This window comes from Rhinopithecus bieti, unplaced genomic scaffold (genome assembly GCF_001698545.2).
Source record: "Rhinopithecus bieti isolate Rb0 unplaced genomic scaffold, ASM169854v2 scaffold_33432, whole genome shotgun sequence".
Lineage (NCBI taxonomy): Eukaryota > Metazoa > Chordata > Mammalia > Primates > Cercopithecidae > Rhinopithecus > Rhinopithecus bieti.
In genome coordinates, this window is record NW_016814481.1 from 499,509 (window position 1) to 513,505 (window position 13,997).

The 13,997-nt window shown below is 57.8% G+C and overlaps 2 protein-coding genes across 4 annotated transcripts in view; one reads left to right on the forward strand and one right to left on the reverse strand.

The window, feature by feature from the left end:
- The first annotated feature begins 3,502 nt into the window (after window positions 1–3,502).
- Window positions 3,503–12,547, forward strand: DCAF15 (DDB1 and CUL4 associated factor 15). Its single transcript, XM_017851263.1, has 13 exons — window positions 3,503–3,667; window positions 5,380–5,477; window positions 5,566–5,701; window positions 6,945–7,051; window positions 7,155–7,294; window positions 7,384–7,554; window positions 10,126–10,560; window positions 10,663–10,754; window positions 10,847–10,975; window positions 11,064–11,149; window positions 11,371–11,475; window positions 11,548–11,663; window positions 12,036–12,547. The coding sequence occupies exons 1-13, from the start codon at window positions 3,536–3,538 to the stop codon at window positions 12,089–12,091; spliced, it is 1,803 nt and encodes a 600-aa protein (XP_017706752.1). The 5' UTR covers window positions 3,503–3,535; the 3' UTR covers window positions 12,092–12,547.
- Window positions 12,548–12,625: 78 nt separating this feature from the next.
- RFX1 (regulatory factor X1) overlaps window positions 12,626–13,997 on the reverse strand; it is a 46,490-nt gene continuing 45,118 nt past the window's right edge. For all 3 annotated transcript variants that reach the window (XM_017851249.1, XM_017851250.1, XM_017851247.1), the window contains one exon: window positions 12,626–13,957. In XM_017851249.1, coding sequence (XP_017706738.1) covers window positions 13,788–13,957 — 170 coding nt within the window. In that variant the 3' untranslated portion in view covers window positions 12,626–13,787. The remainder of the gene's footprint in view (window positions 13,958–13,997) is intronic.

Consider the following 13,997-nt stretch of genomic DNA (forward strand, 5'->3'; position numbering starts at 1 on the left):
TTCCTCCCCATGCTCTTTTAAAAACTTTGAGGTTATTTATGTATAACCTCAAAGACGCTGTAGAGTCTCGCTCTGTGTCACTGAAACCTCTGCCTCCCAGGTTCAAGTGATTCTCATGCCTCAGCCTCCCGAGTAGCTGGGATTATAGGAGCCCACCATGCCAGGCTAATTTTTGTATTTTTAGCAGAGACAGGGTTTCACCATGTTGGTTAGGCTGGTCTTGAACTCCTGGCCTCAAGTGATCCACCTGCCTTGGCCTCCCCAAGTGTTGGGATTATAGTCGTGAGCCACTGTGCCAGCCCTTTGAATTTTGAAACAACATTATTTTATTTTTGTTATTTTTAATTTTATTATTATTATTAAAGACAGGGTCTTGCTCGTGTCACCCAGGCTGGAATGCAGTGATGCAATCACAGCTCACTGTAACTTCAAACTCCTGGGTGCAAGGGATCCTCCCGACTCAGTCTCCCAAGTACATAGCAAGACAGACGTGCTACCACACCTGACTAATGAAAAAAAAGAAGTTTTTTCTTTATAGAGACGAGGTCTTGATAGCTGCTGAGACTGGTGAAATTCTTCTCTTCAAGCCATCTTCCTGTCTCAGCCTCCCAAAATGCTGGGATTACAGGTGTGAGCCACTGTGCCCAGCCTGAAACAATTAGACATTTTCAGATCTGCAAAGAAGGTACAGAGAGTTCTTTTATTCCCTTCACACAATTTCCTCTAATGTTTTTTGGGTTTTGGGTTTTGTTCTGAAACAGGATCTCACTCTGTTGCCCAGGCTGGAGTGTAGTGGCTCGATCTCCACTTGCTGTAGCCTCGACCTCCCAGGCTTAAGTGATCCTCTCACCTCAGCCCCCTATGTAGCTGGGGCTATAGGTTCACGCCACCACACCCCGCTAATTTTTTTAAATTTTTTTTTTTTTTTTTTTGAGACAGAATCTCACTCTGTTGCCCAGGCTGCAGTGCAGTGCCATGATCTCGACTCACTGCAACCTCCACGTCCCAAGTTCAAGTGATTCTCCTGCCTCAGCCTCCCATGTAGCTAGGACTACAGGCGTGTGCCACCTGAGATTACAGGCCTGGCTAATTTTCTGTATTTTCAGTAGAGACGGGGTTTCACCGTGTTAGCCAGGATGGTCTAGATCTCATGACTTTGTGATCTGCCCACCTTGGCCTCCTAGAGTGCTGGGATTACAGGCATGAGCCACCATGCCTGGCCTTGTTTTGTTTTTTATTTGAGACAAGGTTTTGCTCTGTCTCCCAGGCTGGAGTGCAGTGTCACCATCAGAGCTCACTGCAGCCTCGACCTCCTGGGCTCAAGTAATCTTCCTGCCTCAGCCTCCCCAGTGGCTGAGGCTATAGATGTGTGCCAGTAGAGTCAGTTAATTTATTTGATGTTTTGTAGAGATGAGGGTTTCGTCATTTTGCCCAAGCTGGTCTTGACCTCCTGGGTTCAAGTGATCCTCCCTCCTCTGCTTTCCAAAGTGCTGGGATTACAGGTGTGAGCCACCGCACCCAGCCTAGTAATGTATTTTGCGAACATTTTTCAATTTGAGATAAATGTCTGATGTTGTCTAATGGTTAGACTGAGGTTCTAGGTTTGGGGATAATATCAGAGAGTTACAAATGTCCTCCCTATCACATAGCTGGGATCCGTGATGTCCAAATGACTTATCGTTGGTGATGCTGACTTTGATCACTTGGTTAAGGCAATAGCAGCCAGGTATCCCCACTGTCTTGGGGACAGCTTTGCTCTCCATGGACGTAGGGTATGCAAGAAGCATGGGAATCTTTGGCTAAAGATACGTTGTGATGGCCGGGCACAGTGGCTCACGCCTGTAATCCCAGCACTTTGGGAAGGTGGAGTGGGTGGATCACCTGAGGTCAGGAGTTTGAGACCAGCCTGGCCAACATAGTGAAACCCTGTCTTTACTAAAAATACAAAGATTAGCCAGGCGTGGTGGCACGTGCCTGTAATCCCAGCTACTTGGGAGGCTGGGGCAGGAGAATCACTTGCTTGAACACGGGAGGTGAAGGGTGCAGTGAGTTGAGATTGTGTCACTGCACTCCAGCCTGGGCAACAAGAGCGAAACCCCATCTAAAAAAAAAAAAAAAAAAAAAAGATATGTTGTGATATTGTGTTGTAATAAAAAAACCAATAAACATATAATTTTGTCTTACTCAGGTTTTCTGGCACATAACTCCTAAAACCCTTGAAATCAGCTGGGCACAGTGGTTTATGGCTGTAATCCCAGCACTTTGGGAGGCCAAGATGAGATGATCGATTGAGGTCAGGAGAGCAGCCTGGGCAACATAGTGAGACCCCATCTCTACAAAAAACATTTTTTTAATGAAGATAATAAAAAAAAACCTATCTTCTAGATTGTTCAGAGGATTAAATGGGCTGGCCTGTCATCCCAACACTTTGGGAAGTAGAGGTGGGAGGATCACTTGAGCCCAGGAGTTGGAGACCAGCCTGGACAACTTGGTGAAACTCCGTCTCTACAAAAAACACAAAAAATTAGGCCGGGCACGGTGGCTTATGCCTGTAATTCCAGCACTTTGGGAGGCCTAGGCGGGCAGAACACCTGAGGTCAGGAGTTCGCAACCAGCCTGGCCAACATAGTGAAACCTCCTCTCTACTAAAAATACAAAAAATTAGCCGGGCGTGGTGGCGCACGTCTGTAGTACCAGCCACATGAGAGGCTGAGGTGAGAGGATCATCTGAGCCCGGGGTCGAGGCTGCAGTGAGCCGTTGCACTGCACTCCAGCCTGGGTGACAAAGTGAGACTCTGTCTAAAACCAATAAAACCAATGATACGAATATGATGCACGGAGCGGCCCTTCAACAATTATTTGTATTGCCATCATCTGCATAATGGGCACAACAGGGCCCTGCCACATCGAACTGTTTAAGCTCAGAACTTGTCTGTCATATGTGGAGCGATACATGATTGATGCTACCATTATCAACACCGTCATCCCACCAATTCGCCCATCGGAAATAAGCTTTCATCGAATTCCATCGTTTTTTCCCTTTTTTGTAAATCTCTTTTCTCGGCCTGGTTTTGCCGCCCAAGTATGCTCGTCAGGCCTCTGCCCACCCAGACTGGGCGCGGGCAGCCGGGGGCTGAGGATTCTCGAGTCTTGGTGGACCACAGGCTCCCGTCGCCCCGCCCAAGGGCCTGGACCTCCTGTGGTCTCCATGGAAACCCGCTAGCCACAGGGGGCGTGACGCCATTGAGACAGACAGAGATATCCACCTATCAGATCAAAGTTATCTGGGCTAGGCGCACAAACGGGACCTCCGAGTGGTACGTCCTTAAGGCAGGGCGGGAATACGGCAACTGGCCGCGGGGGCTCTTACTGTCGCTACCAATCAAGAGTCGAGGCGGCTTTGATGGACAGGCATAGCGCGAGTGCGGGCTTTCACCCAACCGGCGGGCCGCTGTCCCGAGAAAGGACCAATGAGGAGGCGGCAGGGGTGGGGCGAAGGGGCCGGTTGCTCCGGAAGTGGAGGGAGGGGGTGAAAATGGCGCCCAGCTCGAAATCGGAGCGGAACAGCGGGGCTGGGAGCGGCGGCGGCGGCCCCGGGGGAGCCGGAGGGAAGCGGGCAGCAGGGCGGCGGCGGGAGCACGTCCTCAAGCAGCTGGAGCGGGTCAAGGTGAGGCCTGGAGCTGGAGTGGGGAACGCGCCGGAGGGTGGGGAGTAGGGACGAGGGAGGCGGAGGGAGGAGGGCGTTCGCGGGGTGAGGGGTTGGCGGGGCCCCAGGGGAGGGGCCTCGGATGAAGGGCCTGGGCGGGGCCCGGGGAGATGGCTTGGGTGGAGGAGGCTCAGTCGGGGCCTGGATGCAGGAGGTTGTGTCGGGTAACCGGCAAAGGGGCTGGGATGGAGGGGTTGGGGCGGGGCCCCAGGAGGGGCTCAGAGGGAGGCGACCCCTCCTCCGAGGCCGCAGGGAGGATCAGGAGGAAGGCGGCGATCCAGGTTCAGAACCATTTTTCAAAGCCCTGCTCCCATGGCCCCTCCGTGATGGAACCTTCCCGCCCCCTTTGCAGAGCCCCTGCCGCTGGCTTTGGGCTTCCACCGCCTGATGTTCCTCTCCCTGCCCGAGCCTCGACCACACATGAGCTGGGAGTTCCTGTACCTGGGTGGGCCTCCCCATTGAAAGTGTGGGAGCTCCTTGGATAGGGCTGAGTCTTCCCCCGCAGAGTGAAAGTTAACCGAAGCAGGCTCTGTCTCCTCCATCAGACTGGAAATTCCCAGAGCTGGGGGATGATGTCTCTCTCCCCCATCAGTTTGGGAGCTCTGGAGGGCAGAAATGTGGATCTCTTGCAGGTGGGCAGTAACTGGGGCAAGGCTGTGTCTCTGTGGAGAGGGACTGCGCCTTCTCCGTGAGGCTGTTAGCTTTGTAAGGACAGTACTGTGTCTCCCCCTTTTGACTGGGAGCTCCCTGGGCTGGGACAGTCTCCGCCCTTAGCCTGGGAGCTCCCTGGGCTTGGCTGTGGTTCCGCCCTTAGCTTGGAAGCTCCTTGGGCAGGGATTGTGTCTCCCCTGTCGGCCTGGGCCTGGCTGTTCGGGCTGTTTCCTCCATCAGACTGAGACCTCCTTGTGGACAGAGTTTGTCTCCCATCAGACCGGGAGCTTCCCAGACAGGACTCGTGCCATCAGATTGGAATGTCTTGAAGGCAGAGCTATGTCTCCCCAGTCAGCCTGGGTAGCAAGAGTGAGGCTGCTCTGATGTCCCTGTGCCTGGCTTGTGCCTGTCAGTCCCCACATATCCTTCCGTGGTGAAGTTTTGGGGATGAGGGATTCCACTGGAAGGCGGTAGTTAATTGGGAACGGGGAGTTGGGTCGTTGGTTAGGCTCACCCTTCTATCTGCCTTGACTGGCCCCCAGCAGAGGCCAGAGCTGGTCCGGGGAGGAGAAGCCCCCTCGTTTGAAGGCTGGTGGGTTGGGGACAGATGGGTGCATGTCAGGACCCTGTCTCAGCCTTCTTAGTAGGATGAATACCCACAGCTTAGGGACAGCCTTCAGGGAGGGAAGCAGGTGGCCCAGCATGGGACATGGTGATTGGGGAGCTTTCTTGGGGGCAGTGATGCTGGGCTCAGTCAAGAGGGACCTGAGGCTGAAGAGGTGTGAAACTGGGAAGGTGGCGTGGGCCCCTGGTGGAGATGAAGGCTCAAGCGAGGTCCACCTGGCTTTACTGTCCCCATCTGCCTCAGTTGTTCCCCCCTTCCAGAGCTTGGTCTCCTTTTGACCATTATGGTGGGCTGGGCCGGGCTGGACCCGGTGAGAGCTGCCCTGCCTCTCTGCTGTGGGTGACAGGGCTGGGGGCTGCAGATGGTGCCTGAAGTGCCCTGACCACCCCTTCCCCAGATCAGCGGACAGCTCTCCCCTCGCCTCTTCCGGAAGCTGCCTCCCCGGGTCTGCGTGTCCCTGAAGAACATCGTGGATGAGGACTTTCTCTATGCAGGGTGAGGCTGGGCCCAGGCAAAGGGGGCAGCTGGGCGGGGGTGGTGGGCTCACCCTGACCTGGCCGCTGTGACCCCTCCACCCCCACAGACATATCTTCCTGGGCTTTTCCAAATGCGGCCGCTACGTCCTCTCCTATACCAGCAGCAGTGGGGACGACGACTTCTCCTTCTACATCTACCATCTGTACTGGTGGGAGTTCAACGTCCACAGCAAGCTCAAGCTGGTAGGGAGGCTTCAGCACCAGGCTGGCCCTTCAGATGGTGTGGCTCAGCAGGTCACAGCACCCTCTGAGCCTCAGGTTCCTTGGATGTAAAATGATCATGTACTCACGGGGTCATTGTCGATATTCCATGTGTTAGATCCAACCATATAAAATTACCAGGGTCTGACGTGGTAACTCATGCCTGTACTCCCAGTACTTTGGGAGGCCAAGGTGGGAGGATTACTTGATCCCAGGAGTTCAAGACCAGGCTGGGCAACAGGGCAAAACCCCATCTCTACTAAAAAAAAAAAATTAGCTGGGCATATTGGCATGTGCCTATAGTCAGCTCCTCTGGAGGTTGAGGCAGGAGGATCACTTGAGCCCAGGAGTTTGAGGCTGTAGTGAGCCATGATCACACCATTGCACTCCAGCCTGGGCAACAGAGTAAGGCCCTGTCTCTAAAACAAAACAAAACGAAGGCTGGGCGCAGTGGCTCATGCCTGTAATCCCAACACTTGGGGAGGCCGAGGTGAGTGGATCACCTGAGGTCGGGAGTTCAAGACCAGCCTGGCCAACATGGTGAAACCCCATCTGTACTAAAAATGCAAAATTAGCTGGGCATTGGTGGTGCATGTCTGTAATCCCAGCTACTCTGGAGGCTGAGGCAGGAGAATCGCTTAGAACCCGGGAGGCAGAGGTTGCAGTGAGCTGAGATCGAGCCACTGCACTCCAGCCTACAGAGCGAGACTCTGTCTCAAAAAAGAAAATGAAATTACCATTTTTATGTTTCAAAATGGGGTAAATAGTGGCAATTCCGTTTGGTGCAACACACTCGATGAAGTGATAGAACATGTTGGCTCAGGCCAGTTAGCTTTATTAGGACTAAGCCACCCTGGCTTTAGCCTGGACCCTTGACTCCTGGAACCCCCGCAGGAGGTGGGTACTGTTACCTCAGCATACATGTGAACTCAGAGAGCTGAGTGGGCTTCAGGGTGGGCTGGGCTTGCAACCAGTGCCTGGCGCAGTCTCCTCCGGGACATTGTTCCCATCAGCTGCATCCACCCTGGCCTGGTCTCCACCGTCTCCCCCACTGGTGAAAGGAGCCTCCTCAGGCTGTCCTCAGGCAAGGTGGAGGGGTGTGGTGCGGGCTGTTGGGGTGCTCCTACCTGCTCAGCCCCAGCCCTGATGAGGGACTGCATCGTACAGCTTCGGGGGACCCCCGCAGGTTCCCTGACCCGGTGCTGACCCTGAACGTGCCTCGCAGGTCCGGCAGGTTCGGCTCTTCCAGGATGAGGAGATCTACAGCGACCTGTACCTGACCGTATGCGAGTGGCCCAGCGACGCCTCTAAGGTCATCGTCTTTGGCTTCAAGTGAGACCCGGCTCCTCGGGGAGCCATGGCTGGTTGGGGCAGGGGGTGTGCAGTGGGGGGCCCCAGGCGCCGACCAGGCAGCTGAGGGTGTGCTGGCCCCCAGCACCCGCTCGGCCAACGGGATGCTCATGAACATGATGATGATGAGCGACGAGAACCACCGTGACATCTACGTCAGCACCGTGGCGGTACCGCCGCCGGGCCGCTGTGCTGCTTGCCAGGATGCCAGCCGGGCCCACCCAGGTGAGGGGGCTGAGGAGGCGAGGGCCCCCTGCCCCCCTGTCCCCCTGCCTTGGACCGAGAGTGAGCCGCTGTGGTGTGTGTTGCTGCAGGAGACCCGAACGCGCAGTGCCTGCGGCACGGCTTCATGCTGCACACCAAGTACCAGGTGGTCTACCCCTTCCCCACCTTCCAGCCCGCCTTCCAGCTCAAGAAGGACCAGGTGGTGCTGCTCAACACCAGCTACTCCCTGGTGGCCTGCGCCGTCTCTGTCCACTCGGCAGGTAGGCCTTGCGGTTTCATGGCAGCCTGGCAACGCGTGAAGCGGGTCCTCTCCCTACCCTACCACATAGACAAGGGGCCCCAGGCATAGAGAGGTGGGAGCCTACTTCCCCAGGTCACACAGCCTGGTCGTGGGAATGCTGGGGTCCAAACGTGGCCACGCCCGCCACAGCCCTGCCCACGGGATCTTGCCAGTGGCTGAGATGTCCCGTATCTGCTTTGTCCACCATGGCTGCCTCCAGGAGCCACTTGGAATGTGGCTCGTGTGACTGAGGAACTGAGCTTGTGATACTTTTTTTTTTTTTTCCACTGGAGTCCAGTGGCGCGATCTCGGCTCACTGCAACCTCCACCTCCCAGGCTCAAGCAATTGTCCTCTCTCAGCCTCCTGAGAAGCTGGGACTACAGGCCTGTGCCATCACACCCAGCTAATTTTTGTGTTTTTAGTAGAGACAGGATTTCACCATGTTGATCAGGCTGGTCTCAAAACTCCTGACCTCAAGTGATCCACTCACCTTGGCCTCCCAAAGTGCTGGGATGGCAGGCGTGAGCCACCACGCCTGGCCTATGATGGGTTTAATTGTAGTTGTGTTAAGCTGAAATAGCCACAGGTGGCTAGCTGGATGGGGAAGCGCCCCTTTCTCTTAAGAAGAGAACTGCTAATGTGACATTTCGGGGCGTGGTTAGTGGGCAGGCACTTGCCTTATATGTTTGATGTCGGAAAGATGCCAGTGAAAATCACAAGATGTCCCTTGACAGTGACAAATGTCAGGAGGCTGGATCATGCCACCGGCTGGCAGCAGCGGGAGGGAGGGGGCCCCGGGGCCATTTGGCAACAGAATTGTGACTGTGACTGACCCAGCTGCCCTGTGCCCGCGTCTTTTCCTCTGGCAGGGTCTCGCTGGGTCCCGGTGTCCCAAGGCTGCTGACGGGGAGCTGGGGGCCACCTGAAGAACCCTCCCTGGGGATTGGGGAGTGAGTTAGGAGGAGTCGGGGGGTTGGGGGCATCTGTGGAGCACCAGTGAAGGCCCCTGCGTTGGCATCCGTGGAGCATGTGTCAGAGATGTGTGCACATGTGGGTGAAACACAAGGAATCTATAACTGGAACCACTTAATATAAATGAAAAAGACGATTTAGGCCAGGCACAGTGGCTTACGCCTGTAATCCCAGCACTTTGGGAGGCCAGGGCAGGCGGATCACATGAGGTCAGGGAGTTCAAGACTAGTGTGGCCAACGTGGTGAAACCCCATCTCTACTAAAAATACAAGAATTAGCTGGGCATGATGGCGCATGCTTCTAATTCCAGCTACTCAGGAGGCTGAGGCAGGAGAATTGCTTGAACCCAGGAGGCGGAGGTTGCGGTGAGCCAAGATTGTGCCAATGTACTCCAGCCTGGGAGACAGCAAGACTCCATCTCCAAAAAAAAGACGTTTTAATTTTACAAGAACTCAGATACAAAGACGTCCATTAAATCCCCATGGAAATGGTTGTCCCTGGGGGCGGTCGGGGAATGGGCAGGATTAAATGTATATAACTCAGCCCACAAATAAGCCAGGGGCCAGGGCACTCTGTCCCCAGACATATCTGGGGCCTCCTGTCCTCAGCCCCCAATCTATACCAGGAAGGGTGAGCGCTGTCCTTTGCTGAGGCTCGGCCACTCGGTTATTGGCCATGAACCCTGCAGCTTGCGAGGGTTGACGCAGTTCTGCCCTTTCGGCTGTGGGCCGTGTTAGGAACAACCGCAGCGGACAGTCAGCTCTGCGCCAGCCCAGGGAGAGGGTGTGGTCATCAGTGGGAAGTGCTGACACAGAGGGGTGCTTTCTTCCTTGGCCATTGTCACCTGTTCCCCGCCCTGTTGTGGAAGGGGCTGTCACGGTGGTGGAGGGGAGCCTGGACTCGATTTATCTCATATGTGACCTTGGGCGAGTTCATCTCTGAGCTGCATTTTGGGGGATGCGGCCCTTCTCTGGGGGTTACTTGTACAGAGCTCAGAGGAAACCTGGGATGGGGCCCAGCCACAGGGCTGCTCAGTGAATATGTTGGGGTTCTCCATGTGTTGCCCACATTCCTTGGGGGAGTCATCTCTAGGCAGGCAGAGACAGAGGCCCCGATTGGATGAAGTGTGCCCGCAGCAGTCTGGCCTGTGTCGGGAAGGACCCAGGAGGGCCTTGCCTTAGGTCTTCCATGTCAGAGAAATGCCAGTGAAAGTCACAAGATGTCCCTCGACAGAGTGGCAGATGTTAGGAGGCTGGATGCTACTGTAGTGAACGCTCTACACTGTAGAGTGTCGGCTCCCCCAGGGCAGGGCTCTGTCTGTCTAGTTCACTCCTGTGTCCTCAGTGTGGGGCACTCAGTAGACAGCTTAAGAAGGGTTTGAACGAACGTCTGCACGCATGTGTGCGTGGTGTGCATGCGCAGAAAGGTCTTTCCCCTTCTGGGTGTTTCAGACTGATCTCAGCATAGCCAGGTCTAGAAGTGTCTCCTCAGGGTGGGTTTCTGAAAACCCCTGAGGACACTGAGCGAGGCTGGGAGCATCCCGGACTGACACTTCTCCACACCCATCTCTTCTTCCAGGTGACAGGAGTTTCTGCCAAATCCTGTATGACCACAGCACCTGCCCCCCGGCGCCTGCCAGCCCCCCCGAGCCCCAGAGCCCAGAGCTGCCCCCTGCCCTCCCCAGCTTCTGCCCTGAGGCGGCCCCAGCCCGTTCCTCTGGGTCTCCTGAGCCCTCGCCCGCCATTGCCAAAGCCAAGGAGTTTGTGGCTGACATCTTCCGCCGGGCCAAAGAGGCCAAGGGCGGGGCCCCTGAGGAAGCCCGGCCTGCCCTGTGCCCAGGACCCTCCGGCAGCCGCTGCCGTGCGCACTGTGAGCCCTTAGCCCTGTGTGGGGAGGCAGCACCCCGGGACAGCCCCCCTGCCTCGGAGGCGCCTGCCCCCGAGCCTGGCTACATCAACTACACCAAGCTATACTATGTGCTGGAGGCCGGAGAGGGGACGGAGCCGGAGGATGGTGAGTGGGGGGCAGGCATGTGGCAGGGCCTGGGATGGGGAAGCCAACCCAAATGGGGCCCCTGGCCTCCCTCCACCCCACCCCCACTTCCTGCCTCCCCAGAGTTCGAGGACGACAAGATCTCCCTGCCCTTCGTGGTGACTGATCTTCGTGGCCGCAACTTGCGGCCCATGCGGGAGCGAACTGCTGTCCAGGTGGGTGCGGGCGTGGGCGGGCCGAGGGCAGTCCCGGGAAGCTGCTGGGGGGCAGTTGGCACCATCCTCTGCGCCTGCCCACTCGCCCGCAGGGCCAGTACCTGACAGTGGAGCAGCTCACACTGGACTTCGAATATGTCATCAATGAGGTCATCCGCCACGACGCTACCTGGGGCCACCAGTTCTGTTCTTTCAGCGACTATGACATCGTCATTCTAGAGGTGGGCCCAGGGTGGGCAGGGTGGGCCCAGGGCTCCCTGTACTCTGGAGTCGCCCTCAGCAGCTGGCATCGTCCACCCCCAACCCCAGGTCTGCCCGGAAACCAACCAGGTCCTCATCAACATTGGCCTGCTGCTCCTGGCCTTCCCATCCCCCACTGAGGAGGGTCAGCTCCGGTGAGCGCAGGCGGGGACCCTGCCCTCCCTGTCCACTAGGGGGGCCACTGGCAGACACTTCAGGGTGGGGGCATGGGGATGTGAGAAGGCGCTCCCTGTGCCACAACCTGGCTGGGCCCCTCCGTAGCTTCTCCAAAGACAAAAGCCCCTCAGGGTAGCGTGGGGCCTGGTTCAGGAGCCCGCCTGTCCCAGCGCTTGTCCTGTGGCCCTCTCCACCGCAGACCAAAGACCTATCACACCAGCCTCAAGGTGGCATGGGACCTCAACACAGGCATCTTCGAGACAGTCAGTGTAGGTGACCTGACTGAGGTCAAAGGGCAGACCAGGTGAGGCAGGGCTGGGGGGCAGGGTCGGGGGCGGCTGAGGCGGAGAGAGCCACTCACCCCCTGGCCCCGCAGCGGCAGTGTCTGGAGCTCCTACCGCAAGAGCTGCGTGGACATGGTCATGAAGTGGCTGGTGCCCGAGAGCAGCGGCCGTTACGTCAACAGGATGACCAACGAGGCGCTCCACAAAGGTGGGGCTCGGTGACCCCGTGATGGTCAGGGTCCCCAGGGTCACTTGTCCTCACCCAGGCGCTGATTCCTGAGCGCTGATGAAATGGGTGGGAAGGCTGGTAAGGAGAGGGCCGCCCAGGCCAGGCCCAGCTCAGCAGCCCTGAAGGTGTGGGGCCTGGGAGCCTCCCGCCAAGTCTGGCCCGTCACTCGTTCACACTACAGGGTTCACACTACAGATGTTTATTGGGTAGCTGCAGGCTAGAGGCAGAGGGCAACTCAGCAGGGTTCTTGCCTTCTGGAACCTTCTGGGCCAGAAGGAAGTCAGGTGGGGAGTGCGCCTGCAGGGCTGGGCAGGGAGGGACTCCATGCTTTGTCCCCACCTGTCCCTGCAGGGTGCTCCCTGAAGGTTCTGGCAGACAGCGAGCGATACACGTGGATCGTGCTGTGAGGGCCAGGCCGCCCGGGACACTGACTCCAACTACCTCCGCGGCCTGGGACCGGCCGCCTCCCCGGGGTGGCCTCTTCCTGGCCGGCTGGCCCACCGACTGATGACCGGCACTAGTGTTAGGCTGCGGAACCGGGCTGGGCAGGGCAGCCCCTGGTGGCCCGAGGGTCTGGACGCTTTTTATTTATGCCTATTTAAGTTGGGAAGGGGCAGAGAGAGGGCGCCCCCTACCCCACCAGCCTGAGCGCCCTGCCTTCACTCCGAGCTGGGCATGGGCCTGGTCCCTTGTGCATTTGCCCCTTTCTTCGGCTACAGCTGTGGACGTTGCCCTCCGGGAGGTCGAATGGACCCTGTTCCCCTGCCCTGCCCGCCCCAGCCTCCCCACCCAGGCTGGCAACCTCCTGGCCATCCCCACTCCGTTCTTCTTCATGTAATAAATGTTTTAATTTCTGAACCTCATTGAGGTCCCGTTACTGCAGCTCAGGGCCCAGCTGGAGCCCCGCCCCAAGGCCCCACCAAGGCCCGGCGAGTCAGCAGTAGGCAAATATCACAGCGGAATTTATTGTTTTAAGAAAGACTACAAAAAGGTAGAAAACAGCTCGGCACACTAGACTACCACACGTGTGGACACTTTCACCGCCGGGATAGGGAGCCCCGTGGGTACGGGGACTGGGCAGGGCCGCCCCAAAAGCTGTAGCACGCGGAGCACACAAAATAGTGATTTTTATACAATAGGTCAGAGTTCCTTTTTTTTTTTTTTCTTTTCTTGCCATAAACATCTATCTCACAGGCTGAAAACACTGAGAAAACTGGAACAGATAAGGCCATGATGGTTGGAAAAAAACCCAACAAGTTACCAACTCCGCTCGGGCGGCGCTCACGAATCGCACAATAGTCATGGGGTGGGGGTCGCACGGCACGGAGGAGAAGCACAGTCTCCGGGAAGATAGGGGCACAGAAAAGGTTCCATTACAAACCAGCGGCGGAGGGGGGGGCACGGGGGCTGGGGTCTGTGGGCACTCCCCGGCCCCGCGGCCCGCTGCTCTTTGGAAGCTGGAGGCCTTGCCCCCTGCCGCCCTCCCCACAGCCGGGCCGGGCAGTGCCCCCTTCTCGGGCTTGGGGGCAAGAGAGGGCCCAGCGGAGAAGATGCGACACCCACGGCTTTAATTGCACTTAATACCAAGAAGGGGAAGCAGTGGGGTTGCTGGGGGTAGGGGGTCCCGGGGCTGCTGCTGACAGTGGGGAGTCCCCAGGTGACGCCCACCTGCGCCGGCCCGGGGCTCAGGGCTGGGCCCAGGACAGGCTGTGCAAAGCCAGCGAGCTGAATAAGTTAACAGTTCCGCACGGGAGGGGGCCTGCCTGCCTGCCCCCTGGGGTGGTGGGAGGACGGGGCTGGGGTGAAGATGCTGCGGCCTGGGAGGGGGGCGGCCAAGGGGCCGAGCTGGATGCCCCACGGGGCACCTGGGCACGCGGCGGGTTCCTTAAGGCACGTCTTTTGTGTCAGAGTTTGCAGCTGCGGCTCCGCCCAGCCCACTGATTGTGCCGGCCCCATAGGGTAGGAGGGCCCCGGCCTTCCCTGTCTCGGAGGCCCCCTCCCTGCCCTGGTTGAGGCTGGAGCGGTGACCACGAAGCCACAGAAGCTGTGAGGGACCCTGGCGTGAAGGGGTGGCGGGGCGGGTGGGGCGGGGAGGCCAAGGGCTTAGCTGGAGGGCAGTGCCTGCACGAAGAGGCCGCGCGCGTCAGTCCGCGCCAGCTTGGCCGGCGGCTCCAGGGTCTCTGGGCCCAGCGCGGGTGACTCGCCGCCAGCCGCCAGTGAGATGTCCTGCGGCAGCTCGTCCTCGCTCTCCTCCTCCTCTTCCTCCTCCTCGTCTGGGACACAGGGGCCAAGTCAGGCTCGGGGCGGGGTGGC